General features: G+C 44.9%; 3 protein-coding genes across 5 annotated transcripts in view; all 3 read right to left on the bottom strand.

The window, feature by feature from the left end:
- The window catches only part of HOXA3 (homeobox A3), a 52,078-nt gene that overhangs the window by 17,139 nt on the left and 7,348 nt on the right, over window positions 1-27,591 (bottom strand). The window contains exons 1-2 of one of the 2 annotated variants that reach the window (XM_060280696.1): window positions 6,268-6,314; window positions 1,047-1,131 (exon numbers count right to left, since the gene is read on the bottom strand). The exons of the other annotated variant lie outside the window; for it this stretch is intronic. The gene's annotated coding sequence lies outside the window, so the exon portion shown is untranslated. Of the gene's footprint in view, window positions 1-1,046; window positions 1,132-6,267; window positions 6,315-27,591 lie in introns of those variants that run through there. 2 annotated transcript variants of the gene reach the window in all.
- Window positions 6,319-27,557, bottom strand: HOXA5 (homeobox A5). 2 transcript variants are annotated; one of them, XR_009558382.1, is made up of 3 exons: window positions 24,835-27,557; window positions 21,174-23,675; window positions 6,319-6,446 (listed from the first exon to the last, which is right to left on the bottom strand). XR_009558382.1 is itself a non-coding variant. In XM_035129100.2 (2 exons), the coding sequence occupies exons 1-2, from the start codon at window positions 25,511-25,513 to the stop codon at window positions 23,425-23,427; spliced, it is 930 nt and encodes a 309-aa protein (XP_034984991.1). In that variant the 5' UTR covers window positions 25,514-27,557; the 3' UTR covers window positions 10,634-23,424. The 2 variants fall into 2 exon arrangements, 1 of the variants encoding a protein (XP_034984991.1); XM_035129100.2 differs by lacking the exon at window positions 6,319-6,446 and having other exon boundaries at window positions 10,634-23,675.
- HOXA4 (homeobox A4) lies at window positions 6,443-10,550 on the bottom strand. The gene is made up of 2 exons (XM_035129098.2): window positions 9,790-10,550; window positions 6,443-9,294 (listed from the first exon to the last, which is right to left on the bottom strand). The coding sequence occupies exons 1-2, from the start codon at window positions 10,481-10,483 to the stop codon at window positions 8,960-8,962; spliced, it is 1,029 nt and encodes a 342-aa protein (XP_034984989.1). The 5' UTR covers window positions 10,484-10,550; the 3' UTR covers window positions 6,443-8,959.

Here is a 27,591-nt window from a genome sequence, read left to right as displayed (position 1 = left end):
GCTATATTTCAGACACTTGGAAGTGTTTTGTTTTTTAAAGTAATTTCCACTCCCCCCCCCCTGGAATGTTGATAGTTTTAAATCAACATTTTGTCTTGAAATGGCTCAGGAAGGGGCATTTGCAGCGCCTTTTAGCAGGGAGAATTTCAACAAGCTGCTAAATCAACACAACAAGCCTTTGTAGGCTTGTAATTTATGCCTGCCCGTTTAAAAGGTAGTAAACTAAACTAATTGTACTTCAGCCTCATAAAAGCGGGTAATTCTAGCAGGAAATTTAAGCGGCTCTACATATCCCTTGGTCTTCTAACGTTGGTTAATAAAAATAATAATCATATGGTGGCGTTTTAAGCGTTTTCATCGATTTTAAGAATTGAAATGAGAGAAGAGTGCAAGGCACCTCTATTAGGATTAAGAACAGTTTTCAATGAATAGATGCCATCAATGAATATATTTCGTTTGCCTTCAGCTGGGTGTAAACGAGGCCACCTAGAGAAAATTTTAAATTTCACTACAACAGCAGGTAAAGCAAATGCGATATTACTGATTCCTAGTAGTAGTTGCTTGCAGCCATAGAGAATACTCAGGTATTCTAAGTTATAAAGGTGACTTTTGTTCTCCTGTTCTAAACAATCTAAAGCCACTCGGAATATCAAACAATAAATGCAGCGCTGCTCTTAAACACGAACCTATCCTGAGAGCTGGATTTTATAAGCAAAATGCATTTTCAGTAAAGACTTAATTTGCTTCTCTAGCTCTTTCCAGCCCTTTTGCAACCCTCCCTGTTCTGAATGGCTCTCGAAGAATTACTCTTACTAAGGCTCTATGTTTGACAAGACGTGCATTCACCGACGACGAAAGATGAATTGGCGCAGTGCAGAAAATTCCAACCGATTTAAGCTATTTATCAAACCCGAAACTCACAGTAACCTCTGTAACAAGCACTAGCAAACCGAATCCTCTTCTCTGCAATATGAAACTATTTTAAACAATAGGACAACAGATTCCCTTCTTTTCTTTTTTCCTCTTTCCATCCACAGGGTTCTTACCTCCTCGCGTTTCCAACCAGCAGCGGGCAGAATTGTTTCCAGATTGTAGGTGTCTTTAAACCGTATTTTCCGGTGCACCGGAGTGCTGTAAATAAAGAACAAGCAATAGCTAAATAAGAGAACTATAGGGGATGAGCATTATTTTCGAGATAAGACGTGGGTCAGCTGCTGAGTTGTTTTAGCAGATCCTGGGTGGGTATATAATCATTAAAAGGACGCTGTTGAGTTGCGGTTTTTTTTCCTCTTTAAGAAAAAACTCACGTAAAAATATTGCCTTTTGCAATCGTGTATGGAATTGAAATATAAGCTCCTTTCTTATGAAGACAACTATTCTCCCTGTGAATATCTTATAATTCCTCTTTTATGAAATGTAAGCTTTATATTCCTCTGGGAAGCCTTTGTTTAGCATCATTTAATCAAGTAAGGACATTAAATACAACTGGCCACGTTCATCTCTGTTTAATGGCATAAGAATGTGACTCTCTCGTTTAAATGCAAGGCACAGGTCGGTCGAAATTAGGCGCACACTTGAATCTGTGGGCCTGATCTGCCGTCCCTGAACTGTCTCCCATTGGCTACAATTGACTTAAAAATCAGACTAGGGGCAATAGCAACAAAAATAGTGTTGAAACGGGGGAAACAGACGTGTGTTGTGGGCTTAAATGGCTGTTCTTTGGTCCGTTGGCAGAAAAGTAGCCTGAAGATAAGGATATTGACTTTCTCAAAGCAATAATTTTATTTAAATATATTTATGAATCATTGATAGTAACAATGAGATGTTCACCCCGCTTTCCGCAATCCACTGACACATAGCTGTCAAGTTTTCCCTTTTCTCTCGAGGAAGCCTATTCAGCATAAGGGAATTTCCCTTTAAAAAAGGGAGAACTTGACAGCTATGCACTGACAGGCCTCCCCCCCCCCCCTTTAAATGTCCCGCTGGATTCTCCTTCGCCTGGCTAGCAAAAGTGACTGCTAATAATTGCTAAGTGCTGTTTCTTGGAATAATGTCATCGAAGGCTTGAAAAAAAAGTTTTAAATCTCATCTTGGGAGAACTTGGCATGATAGAATTTGCTTTTGGTAATTGGATCGTTTGGTAATGACTATTAAAATTTTAGATTTGGTGCTAAGCAGGCATCAAGCAGGACGAAAGAAAGGAGAATCTCTAAATCGTTTACTGGGGCTTTTATTGCACTCCCACATTAGGAAAATGCTTCGATTTCTGGAACTGCCGGTGGATTTTGCCAGACAGCTGTTTCTATACCAAGGAGTATTTAAGGGTATAATAATATTTCTCGCTCGCTCTTTATCCTACCAGTTCTCTGTTCTGGGAAACTCCTTTGGCGTTTAACGTTCAAACTACTTCGTAAACAGCCCAACGCGTGGCAAACTGTAATACAATCGAAAGCAATAGCATACAGAACCACTTAATGTGCTTACTATTAAATCAGCATCATGCTATTCAGTAGCTTTTGGTGGTATATTTGGGGACGATTAAACTACATGCTATGATATTTTAGAGACCTCTTGAGGTGGGGGGGGGAGGGCTCCTCCTTTGCAGCTTTAAAGTTAGAAAGTAGCAATGGAACAGTTAACAAAACGTCATGAGTTAAACGGGGGGGGGGACCTTATCACAAAACTCTGCTATTAATTTCGGTGCTTTAAATGGGTACTATATCGCGCTGCTTGATGAGTCATAGAGAAATGTGTCCATGACTTCTGCCCCCCCCCCTCTTGCCTTCCTCACAATGCTTCTTGCTGCTGCTGCCGCCGCCTCTCTGGTTTCTCTTCTTGGCCCTGCACTGCGAGCCGGTGATTTATGAACGCCTGGCAAATTGGAAGGAAAAAAAAACCACACACAAAAAAAACCCAGGACTCCCGCACTGTGGTCGGCAACTTTCCACAGTGTGTGAATTAGTACTCGAACGTTATCAAATCGCCTCGCCTCGCTTTAGGTTTAATCACCAAAAAGGCATAATGCGACCACAAGGCAGCTTTGCAACAAAGATGGAACATTTCGTAAATCTCCCCGTCGCTTAAGTCAAGGCTCCCCAATCAAAAAGGAAGGCAAGTGCAAACAATGAAAGGCAATCCAGGCACACGACCGGCCTGCGCATACTTACCGACCTCATCCCCCTTATTGCTTGTTTAAGGAGTTTAAGGAGCCTTGCAAAAGATAAACCAGGTAGGCTTTTTGGGTTTTTGTTTTGTTTGTTTTTTGTTTAATAATAAAAAGAAAGAAAGAAAAAGATTCTTTCACTTCGGAAAGAATCACTCCTACTAGTGAGAACTGACCGTCACAGATCCATTCGTGAAGATCTGCATTAATTATTGGATGTCACGTGACATCCCATCCTTTCTCTCTCTCACCCCCAACCCTCCCCTCCCCAACCCGGCCAGATTAAAATTTCAATACCCGAGAACAGACACAACACCTTTATCTACCCTTGCAGTGCTTCTCTATTGCTTATTTAGGCCTCATCATCTCGCCGGTTTTTGACAGCTTTTCAGTTTCTGGGGAGATCATTTGGACATTAATAACGCGGGGCTTGTCAGGCCCAGGCAGAATGAAGCAGCCGAGCCCCCGAATCAGTCATTTGAATTCGACTTTTTATTGTCAGTGGCAGCAGGTTGGGGCAGCAGACATGATTTGGAACCCACGCCTTTCATCACAACAGGGACCGCCTGATAAGAAAAAAGGCCTTGCGACAGGAATATCAGGCAGGCAAGTAGCTAAGAGAACGGCCACGGTTGGGCCATAACCCTCTTTAGTCAGTATTCCCTTTTAACTGGTCGGAGGGGGTGACAACTTTATTCTTCTGAGGTCAGCAGGAGTGTTGCCACCCAGTCCTGGGAAACAAAGGTGTTTCACACCTTGACTAGTTCCAGAAAGGAAGCGAGGCAGGCGAAAACTCGGTTGGATGAGATGCAATGAGGATTGGCGAGCACTTAAGGCGTGGTGGGTTTAATCTAGAACAGGCATAGGCAACCTTGGCTCTCCAGATGTTTTGGAACTACAACTCCCATGATCCCTGACCACTGGCCCAGTTAGCTAGGGATCATGGGAGTTGTAGTTCCAAAACATCTGGAGAGCCAAGGTTGCCTATGCCTGATCTAGAACGAGCTAGTTGCGCTTAGGGCCCACTGGTTTCAGGCATGAGCAGAGCAATCTACTCAGAAACAATTCAAGGAGGGTGGCTTCCAGGTAAGTGGGGGTTAGGCTTGCAGGCTTCATGTCTGACTTGAGGCATCGATTTCAATGGCACCCAAGTGCCGTACCTTAGGCTGGAGTCAACCCAGATTTCAACGCTGAGAATCATATGATTAAAGCACATCCCCGCTTCCCCCAAGAATACTTGGAACCATAATTTGTTAAAGGTGCTGGGAGCCGTAGTTCTCTGGAGGGGTAAATGACAGCTTTCAGGATTCTTGGAGCGGGGGAGTAATATGTGCTTTAAAACAGGGGGGGACTACTGCTTATTATTCATGATACAGGCAAAAGCACCAATGAGCTCAAATGGGGTCAAAGTATGAAGTTAAGAGAACTTGGCGGCCTAATCCTCCTGGGTCGCAGCATGGCCAAAGGAGTGAGCAAATTAAACTGCTCTGGAGGGAGTTGGCAATTAGCAGAACTGCAAAGCTAACATTTTCCTCAAAGCAGGGCAAGAACGATATATTCACACCTACTCCTCCTTCTCAACCTAGCCAAGCCTGCGCTCAGAGATTGTCTTTGCCTGAGAGTAGCACTTCTGTCTTAGGTGTCCATCTGTCTCTCTTGTAATGGAAGTGTAGGAGAAAGACACTACTTTCTCTTTCTGAAACTTTCTCTTTCTGACTTTTTTTTAAAAAAATGTCTCTTCTCCGCATACTATAAATCACATCCAAAAGCTCGCAGTTCTTGTTTATTGGTCTTCCCGGTCGGTTCACGCTAAGGTTGCTCCGTGAAATGGTGTCACCAAGATATTGATCTGTTTTGTATATTTCTGTAGCGAACAAGCTAAGCAAACCGAGGGGCACTTCTCTTAAAAGGAAAATAAGTATGGGGGGAGCAGAGTTTCCAGCATGAAAGACTTGGACCAGGAGTTGTGGAACTAGTGGAATTGTCTGGAGGCCTGCAGCGCTCATTTCACACGCTCAAAGTTAGCAAATATGAGCCTAAAGTTTGAAGACTGGTTGTGTATTTGTGTATATGTGGGGACGAGAGAGAGAGAGAGAGAGAGAGAGAGAGAGGAAACGGTCCTTCACAATCCTCTAACCCTACACAGCGCCACGTACACGCTTACAAAATTGGGGAAAATCTAGACAGCATGAGATGGTGCGGAAACCAGCCAAATATGCTCACCGGTCTGGGCCTTCCTCCCTACTCGTTCCCTTACATACGCAAACCCATATCGTCCTGTAGCTGCTGCAACCCAAAATGGCCAGTCCCTTCTTCAGGAATCCACGTGGCAATCCCTCTTCAGCATTGGATGCTGGCCATGGGTGAATCCCAAAGGAAGAAATAAAATAAAAACGCAAACAAACAAACCTGCGCCACGCATGCCACATCTCTAGGGGGGGGGGCAAGCAGCACAAATCTAGCCCTCCTCCCTTGCTTGTGGTTGGACCATAGCTGTCAAGTTCTCCCTTTTTTTTAAGGCAAATTCCCTTAAGCTGAATAGGCTTCCTCGCGAGAAAAGGGAAAACTTGACAGCTATGGGTTGGACCCCATAGAGCTTAGATCTTTACGCCCGACTGTTTCAAGGACTGACATTTGCATTTTCACTCCATCTGAAACATGAAGGCGCTTCCACCTTTAGGATCCAGAGCAGCTTTCTTTGGTAATATGTTGTGTGTGTGTGTGTGTGTGTGTGTGTGTGTGTGTGTGTGTGTGTGTGTGTGTGTGTGTGTAAAACAGGGCAAGAGGAGCAGATGTAGGTCCAGCAGCTAGAAAGAATCCTGCCTTTAAAGGTCAAGGGTTTGATGGGTCAGTCTGCTTCTCTTAAAAAAACAATTAATGGGATAGAAAATTTGTCCTTTTGGTGAACTCTCCCCATTGCCCTCGCACAAACAGGACAATGGTCGAGTGTAGTTTTCAAACTTATTGTTACATCGATTATGGCAGCCAAGCTAAGCAAAAAAAAACATCGACACCTACACACCACAGTGAAGCGCACTGCGTTTTCAAGGGGAAAGGCATAAAGGGGGGGAAAACCAACCCCAAAAATCAAATAAAAACATTACCTTGAATGATGGTGATCTGCCACGTGCATTTTCCAGTCCTGGTTTGGTTCTCCACCCAGAAAGTGTACATTTTCATGGCACAGCCAAGCAACTGTGTCTTTCTACATGAACCCATTTTCCCCAGGAAAATCCTTCGTGTCTTCTCAGACCTTTTTCCAAGAGAATGCCTTTCAGAATCGCTGTTGAATTACAAAGAAGTATTTATTGTAGGAGGTGATTAATGATTCCTAGTAAAATTGCTATTTTCAGCGTGATTTCATTTCGGGCTCTCCCCCCCCTCCATGGAGAAAGAGGGGGGGAGGGAAAGGGGGGTGCTCCAAGCGTAAGACTACGGAAGTCAGGGAAGATCCGCAATCATATTTCAATACTAATCATTGATTTAACAGTTTGGGACACTCCTCTTGGTTTTCGAGCGTCAGTGGATTTAGCAGAAGAGAATTCTCCAGGGTAGACCAAACAAAGACTTTAGACAAAAGAGGTCCATGTTAACAGGGAGGGGGAGATATTGTTTTCCAGCCTATTCTCTTTTACTTCTTAACAACAAACAAACATGCGGGACAAGGCACTTCAAGGATATAGTAAATAAGGAAGGAAGTCCTTTGGGGTGGTTCAGTTCGACGCACACTTCCAGATTATTCACAGCAACGTTTACTTCTCTTTTGCACGGCAAGTGAGACCATAACTGTTCAAATGGCGGTGTTACCCTCCCCAGCCCAATGGTCGAAGGGTACATTTAAACTATCTGCTTATGCTTCCACGACAGTTCTGGCTGAGCCGTCTACAGGCTTTTGGACTCAATGGGCCATTTAAGTCTCCAGTATAAACTAGCATCGGATTATAGTTCTGTATATCAGAAAGGGCCCAGAACCGTATTCCACTCTCCAGAAGGAGATTGAAGAATTGCTACTTATAAGAGTGCAACCCTAGACACACTTACCTGGAAATAAGCCCTCACCGTGCAACAGTGGGACTTGCCTCGGAGTAAACATCAACGGAGGTGAATAATTAAACTAGCAACTTTCACCTGTACTTATTGCATGGGTTGGTTAAGCTGTTCAGGAGACACCCCCCCCCATGAACCTCCATGTCAAGGGCATCATCTGAGCTTTACCATAATGTTTTGGGTGTGCGGCTTTAACGTTTCCGGTTTGTTCCCATGCCAAAGAGCGGTGGCCATTGCAACTCGTCCCTCTTTCCCCCCTGTGGAAAGTTGCTGCAGCTAGAATAAACCAAGGGGTCACTACTGATGCTGCAGTATGTTTAAGCATTGATAGTGCAGTGTTACTATTACTGTTATTATTCACTTCATTCTACTGGAATAGTCCCGTTTCTCTTCACACAAGGCGGGCAAGAGCTATATTTCCCCAATGGTGTAGGCAGAGGACTCGTGTCATAAATGAGATTTTTTTTGGGGGGACGCCTTTCTTGTTCTACACACAGTGGACTGTATCCTGTAGGAGTGGCTAAGCCGAAGCGCCTCCTTGGGGAAATGGGCAGGCTGCGCAGGCCGATCCACAACTCATTTAAAACCGGGTACTTGGATGGCAGCCTATTCAGCCCATCTACAACAACACCCCCCCCCCTCAACCTGTTTCCATGGGAATTACTCCCAACTCTCTGGTTTCCCTAGGGGCTTTGGTCTATGGTCCTATGTGGAAGCCAGCTTCATAGAAAACTATGTGGCTTCCTTACACATAAAGTGGTTAGGGTGCTTGGGAAGGAGAAACATTACTCCTTAATAAAACTAATTCAACTATAATGCAGGCACTCGGCCTCTCCTAAGGAATGGGTTGAACAGCATGTACACATGACATCCTCGAGAGTTTTCATGTTTATGTCAACAAAGTCACATCCTAGGCAAATGCACGCTTCTCACGGTGTGTCTAGTGCCTTAAGTTTTATTTTTGTACAGAGAGGTGTGGTTTTGTTTTGTTTTATTACCAGCACTGGACATTATATATACATCACACATTCACAAATGTGTACACATGGATTTCACAAACTGTAAACGGACGTTTGACTATGGCAAGACACGAAGACAGAAATAGCCTTTATAGCAATATTGGTGTACTTTTATCTTTTTTTCCTTTTTTTAGAGTAATAAATGCAGCTTCGGGGGAGGATAACGTATCACGACTACAGCAGAGACTACACTTTTTTGTTCTTATTACACAGAAAACATACTTTCTTGGTCGGTAAGGGCTGGAGGGTGCTGGGGTCTCTGGGCATCGCCCCCACTCCAACTTCCAAAATACTTCCAGGTAATAAGATGGGTTTGCTTCTGTCTGTAATTGAGAGTCCACGAATGTTCCACGAAACAAGACAAAGTCTATGATTTACACACACATTTCACAAAGTCACTTATTAACATATGTTGACACCTTAAAACATATCTGCAAAGGGTCCTTTTTGGGTACAGGATCCATCCTCAACTCTTTAATGACGCTGCAGGTGGACCGTATTTCCATAAATAAATTAAAAAAAGAAACATGGTGGGGATGGAAAGGTCATATTTACAGAAGGTGAACACTTTGTCCAAGGTGTTTGTTTTTGGTTTTTGGTTTTAACACACGTGCCCTGTGACTGGCTCTTGTTCTGCATTTATGCCCCTTAATATAGTCCCTATGGCAAATTAAATCAGGCAGGAGCGGGACGTGTGATGGGTTAGGGTGTCCCTGCGTCTGTCGGGCCATCAGAGCGCTGCTGAGTTTGGGGTCGCCCTACCCCTGGGTAGTGGTGTCTGATGGTGCTGTGCTGACGCTTTGGCTTGCTGGCTAAGACTGGAGGGGTTGGCGGAGCGCATCTTGGTGTTGGGCAGCTTGTGGTCCTTCTTCCACTTCATCCTCCTGTTCTGAAACCAGATCTTGACCTGGCGCTCGGAGAGGCAGAGCGTGTGCGCGATCTCGATGCGTCGCCTCCTGGTCAGGTAGCGGTTAAAATGGAACTCCTTCTCCAGCTCCAGGACTTGCTGTCTGGTGTAGGCAGTTCGAGACCTTTTGGGCTCGCCTCCAGTGTAATTGGGGTTGACTGAGCGTACACAGGCGCGCACACACACGCACACACACAAAGGAGAAGAAGGCAACGGAACATTATCATTATTATATAATAAGTCGGCACTGGGTTTAGATTAGCCACAGAAGCGGGGAAGAAAATGGTTCACAGGCTCGTGACAACAGGAGACAATTGGGGAGCCATAAAAAATGGTGATGGGCATTTGGGTTCAAGAAAAGCTTCAAAGAGACGTGGCCCAGAGCCACAGGCAGGGCGATTAAATTTATGGGGGCTATAATTACTGCCCTAACAGTTTGGCGTCTCGTAAATCTCTTGATAAAGGGCCCCGAATACAAAAGGCTTCTCACGTGTGCGTGCGCACTTTTTTAAAATTAGGAAATGCGCCAGCACACACACACGTATATGCACAAAACATCGGAGTCCAGCCTAGCCCAGCCTCCTCCACCTCGCCACGCACACAAACACATACAAGCCATCCCGGCTCCCCTTGGAAGAAGGTGGTCAACTCACCCGTGTTAACGTGGACCTTCTTCATCCAAGGGTACACCACCGGCTCCTTGCCTTTCAGGCCGGGCAGGTTCTTGTCCGGCAAGAGCGGACAGGCAGGGATTCCCCCGGGCGCTGTCGCCGCCGCTGCTTCGCAATGGCGCTGGTGGGGCTGAGGCGGTGGCGGGACGTGGCCTTGGAGCAAGGGCTGGCTCGGGACATGGTGGCCCTTCCGCGCGGGAGTCTGTGGAGCAGGCGGTGGCGGAGGAGGAGGCAGGGGCGGCGGAGGAGGCGGTGGCGGCGAGGTTCCGGGAGGCGGTTGCTCCTGGCCCGGAGTGGCGCTGAGGCTGCTGTAGCTATAAGGCGACTCCGGGTAGTGGTGGGGTGGCTGCGCGGGGTAGAGCGCCTCGGGGGGAGGAGGAGGAGGCGGCGGAGGCGGCGGAGGCGCTGGCGGCTGGTATCCGGGCTCCCTGCTCGGCCGCTGGTAGTAATCGGGGAGAGGCTGGCCGGGGTGAGCCTGGTGGTGCTGCTGGCGCAGGTGCTGCTGCGGCTGAGGGTGGTGGTGATGGGGCTGCTGGTGGTGGGGCTGGTTCTGGTGGTGGTGGTGGTAGCTGCTCCCGCCGCCGCCGCCGCCGCCGCCGAGCTGCGAATATTCCTCGCAAGGCGGAAATTTGGGCTCGATGTAGTTGGAGTTTATCAAAAACGAACTCATGGTCATTAATTTGTGAAGTGCAAAAATACTAATTTTTCTCGCGTTGTCGTTTTTCTGGGCTCGAGGAGGCCCCTCCCCTCCTCCCCCTTCTTCCTTCCTTCCCTCCCTCCCTCTTTCCTTCCTTCCCTCCTCCCTCCTCCTCCTCTAACCCCCCTTTGCTGCTGTTGTCAAGCGCCTGCTGCCAAAGTTTGGGCCTCCGCTCCCCCCTTCCTTTCCAATTCCCACCCCAAGAGCCTGGAACACACGCGCGCGCAAACACACACACACAAACACACAAACCAGTGCCACCCCCACCACCTGACCGGCAGGGCCAATTGCTACGCGGTTGGCAGAGCCCGGATCAGGAAATGAAACGCTGGTGGACAAGCCCAGGACGGCCCCTGCCTGCCTGCCTTGCCTTTCTTGCGGCAGAGGCAATGAGAAGCTGGAGATTCCTTTCTGCGCGCTCCAGATAGCGGCAGTCAGAACCGAAGTCGGTGCAAGCGGCCTAACTAGAGAATTAGGCCGAGAGGAAAGCCTACGGGCCATGTCTGCAGGTTTCTCCTGTGGCGAGGGGGCCGCTGCTTTGAGCGAGCTTCCCCAGGGAAAGCAGCGAGAGATCCTTGCTTGAAATGCTAGGTCACCTAAGACTAACCACGCACGGTCGTTACCCCTTAAAACAGCTATGTGCTACTTAGGGTCAGGATGGTATACGGAGTGATCTGGGGCAGCCCAAAAGTGTGTGTTGCAGAAGACGTCCTTGTGTGCTATCATGAGGAGGGAACCAAGGGTAGTCCTTATTCCGGAATAATACATTCTCCTGAACACAAACTGGGAGCTTGCGCATGTGTGCTATTTCTGACCACAAGCATCAGGCCGTTGGTAGCAACAGTGTGAGCAAAGTGACTGAGCGCCAGCATTGTATTATGTATCTGAAACCCAACATCAAACGCAGCGCTCTCTGTTTCGCTCTCTGTATCTCCAGCCCTTACCAAGTCATTGAAAGCAAAGGAAACGCAGTGTCCTCCCGAGACATAAAAGGGCACCCAAGATCGCGTGATAGATTCGCCGGATTTCGGGGGTATCAATGAGTGATTGGACGGTAGCAGTGCAATCAATGAGACCAGTCGATCCTATGAAAACAGAGACAACCTAATTGCAACTAGCTATTTGTTTCTCTCTGGTACCTCCCGGGGGCTTTTAAATGTTGCTATTTTACGATAACTTAATTTTTTTATAAAAAAAATCTTCCACCCCGTGGCAAATTTGGCATAGCTGCCAAGTTTTCCCTTTTCTCGCGAGGAAGCCTATTCAGCATAAGGGAAAATCCCTGTAAAAAAGGGATAACTTGGCAGCTATGAAATTTGGAGCTGCGGGGGCATGTCATTAGATAGAGAGGCCAATATAAAAAAGGCTTTTCTTTTTTTGTAAGGTGAATAGATTTTAATCAAAACTCCAGCAGACTAGAGAGGCAGTTAAGATCAATAATTAAGCCCATTCACATTCCTAAATAAATAAAGCAAACTGTCTAGTGCCCAGGAAACAGTATTTCCCTTTGAGAGAGCGAGAAAGGGAGAGGAATTGGTTACAATATTTAAAACAGAACACACTGTTATTTTTCGCAAGTACCGTAAACATTGCAGTTGAGCGTCGTGGATAGTCTCTTCGACTTGTGTTAGATTGCTTGGAAATGGACCCGTTTGCAATACAGGAAGGAAAAGGAGGCGATGGCCTGACGTAGGGGGTAATTGAAATCTGGACGTTAAATTAGCCTTTAAATTAATTCAACTGCTTGGTAGGTCTAGTGACCCACCTTCGCTTCTAATATTTGAGCCTTTAGAGACACACCCATTTAATACATTATTAATATTACTTAAAAATAAGAAGTATTTGGGACTTGATAAAATGCTGCTCTGCCCTCTTCCCAAAGAACCAGTTTAGTTTTAATAAAAAGATCCATATAATAGGAGTGTTCATTCTCATGGTGATTATTTCACTCGAAGTGTGGACTGATGACTTTTTCGGTTGTATCAACCGTTCATAGCGCTCATGTGGATCTAGATTAGCCAGCTACAATTCTTTTTGTATAAATGTGTGTCAGTGCGCTCAATAGGTCCCGTTTTTATGCTCTCGTTGAATTTCCCTTCCGCTTCTCTGTGCGTCTCCCTTAAACAGCTGAGACCTAGTTCCACGATAACAATAGTAATAATACTATTCATAATAACAATAACAATAACAATAAGTGCTGGTTTCCAGATACTATCGGAAATACGTCCGTCCAGGAAATGCCAATAGCCCTCCCCCCTTGCACATCTCCAGTGGATATTCTATGTATGCAAAGCTTTCTCGAATGCACCATACAATGTGGAAGCAAATATGATGCCACTGGCGAGTGGCAGGCCGTAAAACACTCGCAGACAATGCGGAAGTCAAATAGCAGGATCCAGCACTTGGCTTTTTAACGCTGATTGCGCGCCTGTGACATTTGTAGGAATGACAACCCGCTCCAGTCCCGTTTTATGGTTTCACGGAATAGTAGACCGGGATGCAAAGCTGCCCCTTTGGGGAGGTCTTTTGCCACTTACAAAAAGCAACAATTAAGCACATGGTGGTGTTAAACGGCTAAAGCAAAGGCGCAGGGTTTTGTTTCGCTTTCTCCTCCCCTTTTCTCCCACAACCTGAAACGGACAGTGCGATTCTGGCACAGAAACACTGCAAGATGCACCTCTGACATAAACACTATCAATTTCCCTTGAGATAAAGCGGTGCCCTTGCATGTGAGGGCGATAGTAAATACCAGAAAACCACCATGCGTCAAAACCGCAGGGTTTTTTTTCCTCAAAACAAAACAAAACAAAGAAAGAAAAGAAAAGAAACCACAACAATACAAGGAAAGCAGGTACCTTCTCTCTTTTTTGGTCTGCTGATTATTACCTTCGGAGAACGTCCCAGGGGCTGTTTAATATTAGCTCTCCTGATTGTATCTCAGAGAGCCTGGTCTGTTTCCCCCTGGTCTGCTTTCCACTGGGTGTCTCCTTTGCTCAGTTGCAACAAGCAATGAATACGATTCTGGAGCTGGGGCTGTAAATCTCCAAGGTGACCTAAACTGCTCAGCTGCGGGAGCAGCCAGGGTCCCCCCCCCCCCCACCTCCATGGGATTCTATCAGGCTGCAGAGATGGGCCTGTTCCTCGTCTTTGCGGTTTACGTATCATAAACAAGAGCCCAGCCAAGACCACCAAATTGTTATCTCATATGCAGCGGTTTCCACGTTAAGCCTCCCCCTCCCGCTCCCTCCAGAGATTTATGGCTCCGCGGAGCAAATCCCTGAACGAACCTACACCGAACCCTGAACCCTGGCCTCCTGAAACTGCTTCAGAGCATCGCCTATCTTCTTTTTTTTTTAACCACACACATTTCAGTGAGGGGGATTTCAGCACCAAGGCCTCATCATCATCAGCGATGAGGGGAGGCTGAAGTTTAGCAGCTAACCAGTGAAGAACGTGGAATATTGACCGAAATGAAACTTGATGGCAAGATAAATCCGAGTTCCCAAGAAACAGGAGCCGATCTCAGAACTGGAGCAAACCAAGTAAATGGATAAGAGGAGAGTGCCAACCCCGTGGAAGTTCAGAGTGTAAATATATGTGTGTGCGCGCGCATCGCAATCTTAGGTTGCGCTTTTATAGATAATCTATGCAATTAAACTTACCAACTTGCCCACGCGCCTGAGAGGGAGGGAGGGAGCGAGCGAGCAAGAGAGACGCGGGCGGGGGGGGGGTGGGGGTGGCGGTGGTGGAGAGCGACACCCGGCAGCCTGGCTTGAATTTGATTCGAGGCATTTTGAATATATTTAACCCAGCTTTCACTCTTGAATGCAAGCCTGCCCCAAGTTTCAAAGTGACCGAAAAGTGACACCGGGCGCATTTTGTTTCTTATTAATCTTACACATTGACAGTCTTTGTTAAATAACAAGGCGTGCCCTTCACCAAGCGACATTTTCATATTTGTTAGACGCGCTGACCTGAAGTTCACCTCGGCCTTGGACTTAGGTTTTTTTTTTCCCTTCCCCTTCTCCTCCACGAGGTCTTTAAGAGCGTCTTTTAAAAAAAATAGCAAGGGGCAAAGAGAGGCTCTGGGCAGGTCACTTATTCGCAAATGGGGAATGAATCTTAAGGCGACCGTGCGAGAAAACATGTAAACGTTGTGATAATGCAGCGGCTGCGTAACTCCTAAACTTCCTTTAAATCAGCAAAAGGTCCTACCAGGGAACTGGATGGTGTGATGGAGTTCCTATGGAGTTCATTCTTGGGACAAGAGGTTGGGATTCTCACCTTCCCCCATTCCGAAATATTGGTGATTTTTATTTATAAGGATCTAACTCGTGGGTACGTGTGTGTGTGTGTGTGTATTTGGCAACTGGACTTTGAGGTCCTGGTCGTCCAGAACCGTAAATAGGCACAATTTATAAAGAAGGGGAAGTTGGGGCGATTGGCATCTACATTTGAGGCTGAGAAGGCTAATCTTTTCAAAGGTCACGTTACGCACCAAGAACCAGTGTCTGTGCTGCGCTAGAGGTAGGACCCTCCGACTGTCTATGGGTATGACTCCGATCAAAGCAACAAAAGCCCACTGTGTCGTTTTTATCTTTACCTTTTTTAAAAAATGAATGAATAGAAAACGACTTGAGAAGGCAATACTTCTTCCAGATGCACTTTAAAGCCCTTTTGGAAATATTCTGTATTTGAAAAAAAACTTGTCCCTACTCCCATCCCCCGCCCAAAATTCCACCTTAAATGGAAGCAAAATAAATTGGCACCAGGAATCCTTGGGAAAGAAAGCCAGGTTTCGCTTTGCTGCTTTTCACAGAGATCTTATTCTCTCTTCTTTTCCCCCCTCTTTTTTTTTAAGCCAAGTTTTTCAGGACAGGCGGAGTCAAAGAAGTGTTGTCTTCGAAACAGTCTCCCTGGTCCTCTGTATATAAAAGGGACGTTTAGGCAAACACCCCGCCTTGCAATGTTCATGCTTCCTATAATTAAATTTCCAAATAGGCAATGCAGTATTTCAAGGGCAAAATCGAAATAGGAGAGGCGTGTTTTTAACAGTGTGTTGTGGATAGCATCCCCCTCTACCTTACAGTGATAATTTCATTGCACAATCACATATAGGAGACGGGGGGGACGGGGGGGGACGTTGCAAGAGAATTTTCAAGAGAAGGTCGCTGATGAAAAATCAAAATATATTGCAAATATATTTCCCAGAAGCCCAACGTCCTCGCCTTATAATTAAAACTATTTCTTGTCGAACGGGGAAGTGTTTCCTAGTTCTTTGTGTATTTTCAAAGCATTGATAAAGCCTTCTAATAATAAGTTGCTTACTTTCTCCTGCACGTTATCTCTGTTTGGACACCTCTGAAAGGAGCAATCTCTCCTATGTATTTGCTTCGTAATAAACCACTCACTGGATCTCTGTGAGATATTATGTATTTCTTAGGGATGAAAAACGCACCTTCTCGGATTAAAAAAAAATACACAAAGGAAACAAAACGGAAAATCCATCTCAGGAAGCAATCCTACTGATAGCTAAACAAATAATCCCTACTTCCAAATTTGAAATAAATAATTATTCAGATACAAACACGCTTTGAAAAAAGAGGGGGGGAAGCTTCATTGTGGCTAAATAAGGCGGCCAAAAGGGTGAAACTATATATTTCTTATTAAACGTATAAGCCTAAAGGATAGGGGGGCATGCAATTTGCATTGGGTCATTCCTTAACTTTCACTCATAAAGACAACATAACTGGACTTCTCCAGAATTGTCATGCTTGTATTTTATGCTCCTGTGGTATCCGGCAGTGAGATGGTCATCTCAGTCTCCTCGTTTCCTCAGATATTGCTATCAGCCAGCGGGCAGTCTTCTGGTACCCACTGGGCAGTTAAGGACTCAACTGGCACCTCATTGAGCCTTTTTGAGAGGGTTAACTGTGTTAGTCTGTTGTAGCAAAACCGAACAACACAGGGAAAAAACAGAGTATTGTGGCACTTAAAAGCCAGGCCATTGTATGGCATGCGCTTCCGTGAACAAGAGTCCACTACGTTGAGATTCAGAACAATTAAAATCCAATGGAAATTTCCGATGGACTCTGATAGGACTCGCACGAACCTTTAAAATGCGTTGGTGGTGGTGCGTGTATGCGCAGTTGCCCGGGCGGCGGGGGGGGGGGAGGGGAAAGTGCGCCCGCATTCACCTGATGCATCTGCCAGCCAACGATATTCAATGGGGAAAATGTGGTTGATAATTCAAGATGAAATACAACGTGCATTACTCTTTGAAAAGAGGGATTTTCTATCCTTTCCTCGGTAATTGAGGTCATTCAACCGCTAGAGTTCACCTGGAGTCCATACTATGATACACGCCTAACTCAAAGCTATTTTATCTTTTGTGTTGATAGTCAAGATCTTGGCTATAACATTGACATCAAACTCTGTCTGGGCGCATGACTAAGAGTGGCGCACAACGTAAACTTTTGACCCTCAACTTTTTGACCTAGAGTTGTTCCGCCCTAACCACAGAGATATACAAAAGCGGAGCAGCTCCTATCTCCTTAAAAGAATCTCCAGCTCTCTTGTTTGTTGCCATCAAGCTTTGACTGTTTCCCTTTTCGCTAAGATTTTAAGGGAATGCAGTTTTCTGCATTGCTGTTTTATATATATATTTAAAAAAGAGCAGCCTCAACGGCTTCCATCACTGAAACCGAATTCTAAAATCAAACGCAATGCCCAGAAACCAGCATGGGAGATTAACTGAAAGGAACGGTGTGCTTTCCATTGGTAGATGTGTAAATTCTGGATGCGCAGTGACTGGACAGTTTATCCAGGCTGGCCATTATGCCATCTTATTTATTTAATAAAGACCCTGATCCAACGGAGTTGAGAAGCCTTGCCCACGGAGAAAGCAAGTTGACTGTGAACTTGGTCTAAAGCGAGCTCTGCTGGCGAGTTCTGGAGTGTGCAGATTTATCTTAGTTTCTGCATTTACTTAACCTGGCAATGAACTGCGAGGGCTGCCATTTATTATCCAGAGACAGATTTCACCTCGAGCAAGTACTGTTTCACAAAAACTGCAATAATTACCCAATAACCTTCATAACAAATATTATTATTGAAAAGCCCATTTCAGAGGGTTATGTGGAGAAGGAAAAGAAGGAGACAGATCCCTTAGGCTCCCAGGAAAGAGACGCCCTTTAGAAAACATGGTGTCTTTCTCTTTCAGATCTCGGTGCATTGTTTGCGTCCAATATGCAAACCATACAGCGCTGTGATTGTGGAGGAGCTGTTTTGGAGAAACGCTAGCTGCCTGGGAAACTACTAGGATTTTGGAGACTCCTGAAAATAAAGCCTGCGAAAAATAGACGTCATATGATCAGAGTGGATAGAAAGAACAAAAAAAACTCTCAAAGGCCGAATTATACAAATCAGAAAATCAGATGAAAGAGGGGAAGAAAGAGAGGGATTACAAGAAAGATGCAATACAAGAGCACAAAATGCTTATGTCCTCGATATTAGAATGTAATGCTGAAAGCTGGACAGATAAGGTAGAAAACACTTGCAATTTCACTCTTTTGAAGACAAGGAAATTAATTCGTTAAGATAAGGCCACTAATAATTTTCCCATGATGCTTTGTAGTGAGGGGCACGCGCAAACCATCGAATCATGTGACTTAGAAAAGCCATCTTACGCTTTAAAGAAAGTGAAGTCTTCCTACGCCCTTGCTATATACACACACCCTTGTCTAACCTTTAATGGCGCTGGTGCTTACATCTGGGCCAACGAAGTACTTCTAATGTTCAGAATTGCTCGCGGTAATTTAAGTAAAAGAAAACATACAGTTGTCAGAGAAAGTAAGTAACAGTGATACGGACAGTCATCACCATCAGATATACTTGCACTAAATATACATTCAATATTATTTTAAAATGGGCTTTACATTGTGGAGTTTCGTGTGAATGTGTTTTGCCTAGGTTATTCGGGAGAGTGTTTCAAGGTGGCACGACAGAAAACTAGAAATATTTTTTAAAAAGTGACAATTGCCATAGTTATTCGTATGTTCAATGAATTTATTTTGTGTTTAGGGGTTGCCTTCTTTCCCTTTTGTTTTTTGTGCGTGAGGAATTTTGCCTACTCAGAAGTAAGTCTCGTTGAGTTCAATGGGATTCACTCCCAGGGAAGTGAGTACTGTATAGGATTGCATCCTAAATGACATTGTTCACAAAGCTGTCTGTGTTTCATTGTGTATCCCTTCAGTCAACTAGCAATCGCTAGGTAGCCACGATCGCTAGGTAGCCACGGTAAGAGTTAACTAAGCATTCAGCTCAATGACTTGTTTTTCCCCAGTTACAAAATCAGACGGCATCAGGGTTTCCCTACTCCATTCCTGAATTCTTCTGACTTAAATCCAACATACTTCATTACAATTTTATTCTGCCTAGGTATGGAGCAGAAAGACCACAATCTTCAGATGGTCCCATCCAAGACGATGAGACCACATCCAGTCCCGAATGAGCTAAAACTGTACCTTGTTTTTCACGAGGAAACAGAAGCTAAAGTTCATCTTATGTAAACTGAAGTAGATTAGCACCTGGATTTTAGTGATATTTTACTTGGAGAAATATCCCCTTGAATGCCTGGACTCGAATTTCCCAGTACAGTACGTAAATGCTTTAGAAGTCCAACAATAGTCCCGTTGGAATAATAAAAAAAGAATGTAAAATCAGGTCTTTCCCTTAACTGGATTATGGATTTGTAATTCTGTCATCTGTTTCACTTTAGCAGATATGCATTATATTTAAATCCTTAATTTTTTCTACTGAAAAAAAAATCTAGTCATATTTTCAAACACGTGTATACGCACTGCTAACTGTTTAAGATGTAGGAAAGTAAATACCATGAAAATGCCAGCTACTATTAGCATTCGGTTCCGTGTGATTAATTCTGCCACATAGGCTTGGACTAAATGTATAATTAAAAACTGCTCCTCTCCACCCAGTTTATTGCATTGCTAGCGTATTATTCAGGGAAATGTGTAAAAAATATTTGAAGTGTTAAAATATATATTCACTTATTGATGCAAGTTTCTCAGTCTTCTAAGATTACCCACCTATACACAAGAAAAACATATCCTTCATCAGAATATCTCTTTCCAAATAGTAACTAGGACAGGGCAAGCTTATGTTATATTACGCTATTACATTTTCTGACAACACTGTCTTTTCCTCTGATGTCCAAAGCGATATAAGAGTAGAAAAGCACATTCTAGAGCCCCACATGCTGATAACAATCTGTTGTTGTTTTTTAAAAGGCAGGAATTGGGGTGAGATCGTTTCAAACCTCAAGTGGGGTCACCTCAATGTACCCATTTATACTTTCTTTTTCAAAAAGAGTAGGGTCCTATCTTGCCAATTCTTAGTCACCTGCATGGCTTTTAGCTACAAGGCGCTCCAAAGATACAACTGATAAGACTTAAAAGCTGCTCGGGTGAGCAAGGATTTCCAGGATTTGGCTCTGGCAGTACAAAGAAGGGGAGAAGAAAGAAAAGGAAATAACAAAACAAAACAAAAAGAAGAAGGGCAGTGGAAAAAGGGATGCTCTTTCACGCTCTCTTTCAACCCTGGAAATTCAAAGACTTAAAGTTGAATCCGGTCATAAAGTTTATTGCTGAGTAATCACACTCTAGTGAGAAGAGTCTACTTAAATAGAAAAAAGACTGTTGAAATAAACAGGCAGCTGGGGCCTACCCTGCAATTCCCAGCCAGTTATGTGTGTGTGTATGTATGTGTGTATGTAGATATAAATATATATGGATATCTATATAAATGGGGTTATTTACTATAAACCTATACGTATTGTTCTTCATAATGCCAAGCACTCTAATGGCACTTAGAATCTCCTGTAAAAGTTACAGTCAACTTGTTCCTTCATGGGAAGGAATAAAGGAACCAGCGGGGAAATGAAGGCACTGGGGTTTGGGGGAATCTACGGTAAGGGTGTAAATTGCGTATATATACACTCTATGTACACACAGAGAGGGACACATGAGAGAGATGTAGGTAGGTAGGGGTAATTATGGAGAAGAGATAAGTCTCAAAGAACCTTAACCATGTCAACCCAGACTTAGAGCTTCTTTGTCTTTTAGAGACGATAAGTTCGCCCACTTGGAAAACCCACGACTGCATCAATTCCACACACACACCACCCCGCAAAGACAGGGATGCTCAGTCTACAGATATAGCCAAATATATGTTCCTTTCATTACAATATTATTATTATTATTATTATTATTATTATTACAAAAATCGCCTAGGGGCTTTCTGCCCCCTCAATAAACAAAATCACTGGGCACGGAAAAGTTCATGAAGCAAAGGAAGTCATTATCATTCGCCGTAGTCAAAGTAATTAAAGTTAGGCCTCAAAATCCATCTCTGCCAAAGTCGCTTATGGTGGTTTGCCTGGATTTGACGGATAATTTTTTTAAAAGGAGAGGTTAGATAAAAATGGGGAGGAGGGACAACGGTCCCCCACCCACTGTAACCTGCGTCTCTTATATACTGTATTATTTCTTCCCTTCCGAATCAACGGGGCAGCGTTAAGAAGGAGCCAGGCAACGACAGTCGAGCTCTCCACTGTACAAATAAACTTAAGCAACTTGAGCACGAAACTTACCTTAACTTGCAATGAGCCATTTTTTTCAGACAGTATTTGAGAACTTGGGGGAATGGATACTTCTGTACCTAAACCTGACAATTTGAATGGCCAGGAGGCGCACGTAGCCTGCAAAAGAGTCAAATGAAGTCCACCGTCAGTGTGATTATATGTTATGTGGTATATAATGTTGGATGACAACTCCCCAAAACCATAAAACTTACTTTAATGGCACCACGTGACTTTTTATAGCCAGTGAGCCTATCTGTCTGTGCTATGGATGATTTTACGATCTAATTCATAGACAAAACCCTATTCATTTGGCACCCAAATGTCATATAGCCGGAACTGGGGCTTATAAAGTTTACTGTTTTATAACTTTTAAGGGAAGGCATCAATGTAAAGCCGTCTGTAAATGTGCAAAGCTTTAGTTGCGCTTAGAAGCTCGGGAGAGTTAACCATTCAAGCCCTGGTGAGGGTAAGTAACGTTACATTTCCTAGCAAAAGAAAAATTAAAAAAGTAGCTGTAGCGAAAATAAAGAAATAAATGTTATGTCGAAGGGTGGAATTTATCCCCAACCGCGCAACAACAGCCACAAAACCCTTCCCCAATACCTCTCTTAAGAGTGCAGAATGAGAAGGTGGGTGTATCTGCTTTATTTAAATACTTTTTTCCCCCATGTTGGACTGGTGCTCAACAGAGGCAAGAGTTTTGCCTTTCTGGCAGGTTTAACTTAACTTTCTTTAACTTATGAGGATGAACCGATGGAGATAGTATAAAGCAGGTTCTGGAGATGATAACGTTGTTGAAGAAAAGGACAAGGTTCTTCTCATTTTTTTCTCCCCAGCCAAGAAAGAGCAGAAGTTTGGGGCATTCCTTATCCCCTCCCACCCCACTTCCAAGACAAGGAGTTGGCTGAGGGTCGGTTATTGCAAGCCCTCCATCCAAAGAATAACTTTACAATTCCAAGGGATGATCTGGGGCAATCGTGTCTGCATCTATTTTGAATTTGGATTAGGTTCTTCTCCAACTTTGCTCTCGTTAGAGTGATGAAGCTAAGGAGGGAGGGCACCTCCGTTAGGGGAGAAACCATACTACCCGCAGAAGTCAAACAAAAACCGGGGGATTCGATGGGGAAGAAAGAAAGTGGGGAAACCCTTACAATAAAAAGTTTATTTTTTCCAGTCAGTTATTTAAAAAAAAAACCAGTTTCTTTTCAAAAGCCGATCACATTATTATTGTTGTTGTTGTTGCTGCTGCTATTATTATTGTTGTTGTTTGCTCAAACAGCCAGACTTTGACTCTATGTGTAACTTTTTGTTCACCAAAAGAAAGGAAGGAAGCTATAAGAGAGAAGGGGGGGGGAATACGTTACTGAAGCTGCGCTTAATAAAAAGCCACTTCTAAGACTTCGTGCAAAGATAGTCATATACAAAGGCACAAGCAAAGGACATACTGTCTGGAATCACAGTTTTCGTCACAGATTCACTATTCACTACACGTTAGGACACGTTCCGTTTTGTATTTCGTCATATTCACCTCTACAACAGCCATTAATGGACACAGGGAATAAGATAGGTCGTTCCTGATCGGAAATCTCGGCCACAGCTTGGAGCTATACAGACACTGACACGTTTTGAACACACATGCACAGCAAAGCACAGCAAGTGCAACACACACAGAGAGAGAACATTGGGAATCAAACAGGACTTGTGGGGGGTGGGGGAGCCAGAAGGGAAGGAGTTGAGGGGGAAGCGAACGAGGGACCAGATCGTCCTCCTTTACTTTTGTTTGTCTAGGGTGTCTTCCCCCCCCTCGGTTCCCCCCTCCCACTTTACAGTTACTTCAAGTAACACCACTCGCTTCATATAAATAAGTTAAAACATCTACATTGTTTCCCCGCTTCAAGACAAAAGCCATTCAAGACATAAAATGCACGGGAAGCAGATCTACTCCTAACACGCGCTAGAGAGAGAGAGGAAGAGAGAGAGAGACGCGGGCGGGGGTGGGGGGCTCAATTAAAACAGGCTCAGGGTGAAACGATGGGCGAGGGATCTTCAGCCTCCCAGAGAAGTTGGAGCAAGTCAATGTGGTATACAGGACGAGGGACAGAAGGAGAGCGAGAGCGAGAAGAGGCTACTGACATTCCACGCAGGGTCAGCTCAATTATAATACTGCTCAGTTACTCGGGTTTTTTGTTTTTTTTCCGGGGAAGGAAGAAGGAGAAGGAGCAGCAGCAGCAGCAACTTCAGGGCCGGGGGGGTTTTCCTCTTAAGGGCGGAAGGCTCCTCCCGCCGCTGCCATGCTCATACTCTTCAGCTTGTTATCCTTTTTCCATTTCATCCGCCTGTTTTGGAACCAGATCTTGATTTGTCTCTCTGAGAGGCAAAGAGCGTGTGCTATTTCAATCCTCCTCCTGCGGGTCAGGTATCTATTGAAGTGAAACTCTTTCTCCAGCTCCAGGGTCTGGTAGCGGGTGTAAGCAGTCCGAGCCCTTTTCCCTTCGGGACCCCCTATGTTGTCTGCAACAACAACAAAAATAGAAAGGGGAGGACACGGTTTAGACCTTTGGCAAGAGGAGACATCCCCCCCAACTCCGCCACCCCGGACCCTTCCTCTCCAATCTTTCTCTCCCTGATTTCCTTCTCTGCTTGGTTTGGGCAGTTGGGAGGAAATGATCAACAAGTAGCTCCTTCTCCTCTTTCTTTCTTTCTTTCTTTCTTTCCTTCTCTCTCCCTATCCCCACCCCACCCCCATCTATCTCTTCTCCCCTTCCCTTCAATAATATCCCGGGCTCTGAATTTGAGTAGCCTCCCCTTTGCCTCTTCTGAGGAATATTATTTAATATGGGGAAGACAGTATGGCAGCCCCCTCCTGCACCCCGATCCTTAATATATTACTACTCACAAGTAAAAGAAAACAAAACCATTTGGCTTCATGAGAACTTACTTCCTCCTGACAGGATGCTTAGGATCGTGGGGAAGTTGTTACTAGAGTGAGTTTTACACAAACATAAACACCCAAACTAAGCACCCTCTGAAGTTCTACTCCCACTCCTGATTTGAACACACTTTATTTGGGAGTCACTGGGAAGAATTTCCAAGTGCACTATGGGCTGCAGGACTTGCCCCCCTCCAACCTCCTCTCTTAATTTTTTCCTCGACTTCCTTCCCTCCCAGAAAAAATATCTTTCCCCCCCCTCTCTCTCACACACACATTATTTACTCAACTTCTTTTTTGATATAATTAGTAACGGTGTTTTTCACTGGACGGTCCTCGTCATAAATTACAAGGACTGACACGCACTATTCAAGATCCCTCTCTCACACACACACACACGCTTTTTTCCCTCTCTCTCTCTCTCTCTCCCCCTCCCCCCAAATTTCAATTACACCTCACAGTCCGGGAGACTTAGAAGAGTTATTAAAGAGAGCTTGGCTCACCCTACCCCGATTTCCAAAGTCCCACTTGCCTTTTCCAGGAGGGACGGGGTGGGGTGGGGGTTTCCTCCGCACAGACCAGATGATCAGACAAGCAGGCAGAGGAACACAGAGAGCAAGAGAAAGCACATTTCTTGCCCACCACGTTTTCTAATTTGCAAACAATCTACCTTCTCTCTCGACACACACTCCCCCCCTCTCTCTCATACATAGATATTGTAATCTGGGCATGCTTTTTTACCATGGCTTATGTGCAGTTTTCTCATCCAGGGGTAGATCTGGGGCTGGGGCGGCTGTGGAGCTGTGCTTTGGTCGTTCTGCTGGGGATTCGCCTGCTCGCTGCTGGCCGGGGCGTCCTCCTCGGTGCCTGGCGACGTGCTGAGCCCTTCTCTGCCTAGGTGGTGGGGGTTGTTGCCCGTGCTGCTGCAGGCGCTGGTGCTGCTGCTGCTGGCGCCGCTGCTGGAAGTGGACGAAGTGCTGCTGCTCGAGTTGGCCGTGGAGTTTTTCACGCTGCCGCCGTGATGAGCGTCGCCGCTGACAGGCGAGGTGGCCACGGCGGCGGCGGCAGCGGCGCAGGGCAGAGGGTCAGGCGGAGGCGAGTGAGTGGCCCCCGTGGCCCCCGCCGCCGCCCGGCTGGCGTACCTGGCCTCGGGGGCAGCGTTGGCGGGGTAGCTGCTGCGAGCCCTCTCCGAGGGGCCCCCTGCCGCAAAGTGGCTGGAAGCCGAGCGACCGACGCTGAGGTCCATGCCATTGTAGCCGTAGCCTCCGCCGCCTCCGCCGCCGCCGTACCTGCCGGAATGCATGCTGGAGGAGTCCCTGAATTGCTCGCTCACGGCACTGGGATCTCCATAATTATGTAACGGGTAGTCCGGGCCATTTGGATAGCGACCGCAAAATGAGTTTACAAAATAAGAGCTCATTTGTTTTTAAGTTGATGATGATTTTTGTTGTTGTTGTTGTTGGTTGGGATTTTTTGTTGCTTTTTTTTTTTTGATCGGGGGGCTTGATTTGTGGCTCTTTGCTTCGTTTTTTGGTGCGTCTATAGCACCCTAGCACAATTTATGATGAATTATGGAAATGACTGGGACATGTACTTGGTTCCCTCCTACGTAGGCACCCAAATATGGGGTACGGCTTCATATCACGTGCTTTTGTTGTCCAGTCGTAAATCCTGCCTGATGACCTCTAGAGGTAAACTCGTGCACTAAATGGGGGAGTTTGGGTGGATGCTGGAAGGGCTGGGGCGCGCGCGCCGGCGCGCGCACCCGGCCGCCAGCTCGCGACTGTCAGTCGGCCTCGTGCGCCACCCTCTGGAGGAAAGCGGGATCTTCACCTCCGCAACACACACGCACACACGCACTCCCACCCCAGCCAGGAGCTTACTCGCAAGTCTGGGGTCGAATCGAGGTTACAGCCCATTATAGCAAAATTATGGCATCTCTCACAGAGTTCCATTAGTATGGACCAATTTTTAAGGGCTATCGGCTCCAGATCAGAAAACCAGCAAGAATTCAGAAGCATAGGGGAGAAATAATATATTCAGCCTTTCCTTTTCAATAAAATTCCTTTTAATCTTGCACATTCCTTTATTATTTTCTAACATCCCCCATTCTGCTAGAGATTATTTACAAAGAAAAGCTATATAAATAGAGAGAGCCATATATATATATAGGGATTTCTTTTGCGGGAGGAAGGGAAAAGACTAATTATTATTGAAGCCAATTAGAGGAAAGCAATAAACCCCAACATTCTAGCAACAATCACTATGGTGTCCTTTTTTCTCAGGCGCTTGAAAAACCCAGGATAAAAGGGGTGGCGGGGGATCGATCACTGTGTATTTTTAAAGATCAGTGCCGATTTCAAATTTTCCTTCAGCTGAGCTGTTCTCTAAGCCTCTTTTAAACAGCCTGGAACTAAAAGCAAGCAAACCCCAGTATCATTTTATGACACCATGGCATATTCTCTCCCTCCCCCACCCAATTTCTCAACAACAAATATATAACATAGATAGATAAATAGGTAGATAGATACAGTGGTGGTGATCTTTTGAGGGGAAGGTTTTCACTATTTCACTTTTATTAGTATTCAGAATCATTGCCCAAAAAGTACACTTTTCATAGTATCGAAAAAGACCTTTGCATTTCCACATATACACAGAGGACGCCAAACACACTTAATCGCATATATAAAGACACATTTTCACTGTCACTGTTATTTAAAGCTAACCGTGCTTGCGCGGGATCCTTCTTCCACACATTCACAATGAAAGCATAGAATAGTACCTACATTTCGACTTTACTTCCATCATCATCATTATTTACTATCGTTGTTTAGAAATTTAACCAAATGTGAAGGGGGGTTGGGGAAACAGCCACGATTCAGTATTTTGCCTACTCCTCCAACTGTACTCAGAAATCAAAGTCACCCTCGATAGTCAAGTTGTGTTTGTGTGCGTGCATATACGTATGTGTACACACACACATACTCCTCTAATTCGAACTCTACCCATCTCTGCCTGCCTGGAGATACTTCTCCCTTCACTTTTTGTGCTTTTAATTACAGTATTTTGAGCTTTGTGGGGTTTTTTTAATGCAGGCTTTTGCTAATTAAAACAAAACAGTACGCAAATATTTGGCCATTTTGAAACATCCATAGCATTTATCAATACTTCAAGGCTGTATTAAAAAAAAACCCTAAAAAACAGAAAAACCTTTAATCTCATTATTGAAATTTCCCCTTTCCCTATTTTTTTTGGTGGTGTGGGACCCTAACTATATATTTCAACCATATGTACAAGGAAACACGCTTTTCCTAATCTGTACTGTAATATTTCGGTGCCATAAAGTTGCCATGGTGGCAACTTTAATCATGGAGTCTTTTTATTTATTTTTTTGTGTAGTTTTTTTAAAATCCGAAAGAATGGGCTCAGGTCTGAGGTGAAAAGGAGAGGAACAATGGCACCAATCTATCCCGAGTCAGCAGCAAAGACATAAATAAG

This window comes from Zootoca vivipara, chromosome 12 (assembly GCF_963506605.1).
Source record: "Zootoca vivipara chromosome 12, rZooViv1.1, whole genome shotgun sequence".
NCBI lineage: Eukaryota > Metazoa > Chordata > Lepidosauria > Squamata > Lacertidae > Zootoca > Zootoca vivipara.
The sequence above is the reverse complement of the archived record's forward strand: the minus strand, read 5'-3'. Positions and strand labels throughout refer to the sequence as shown.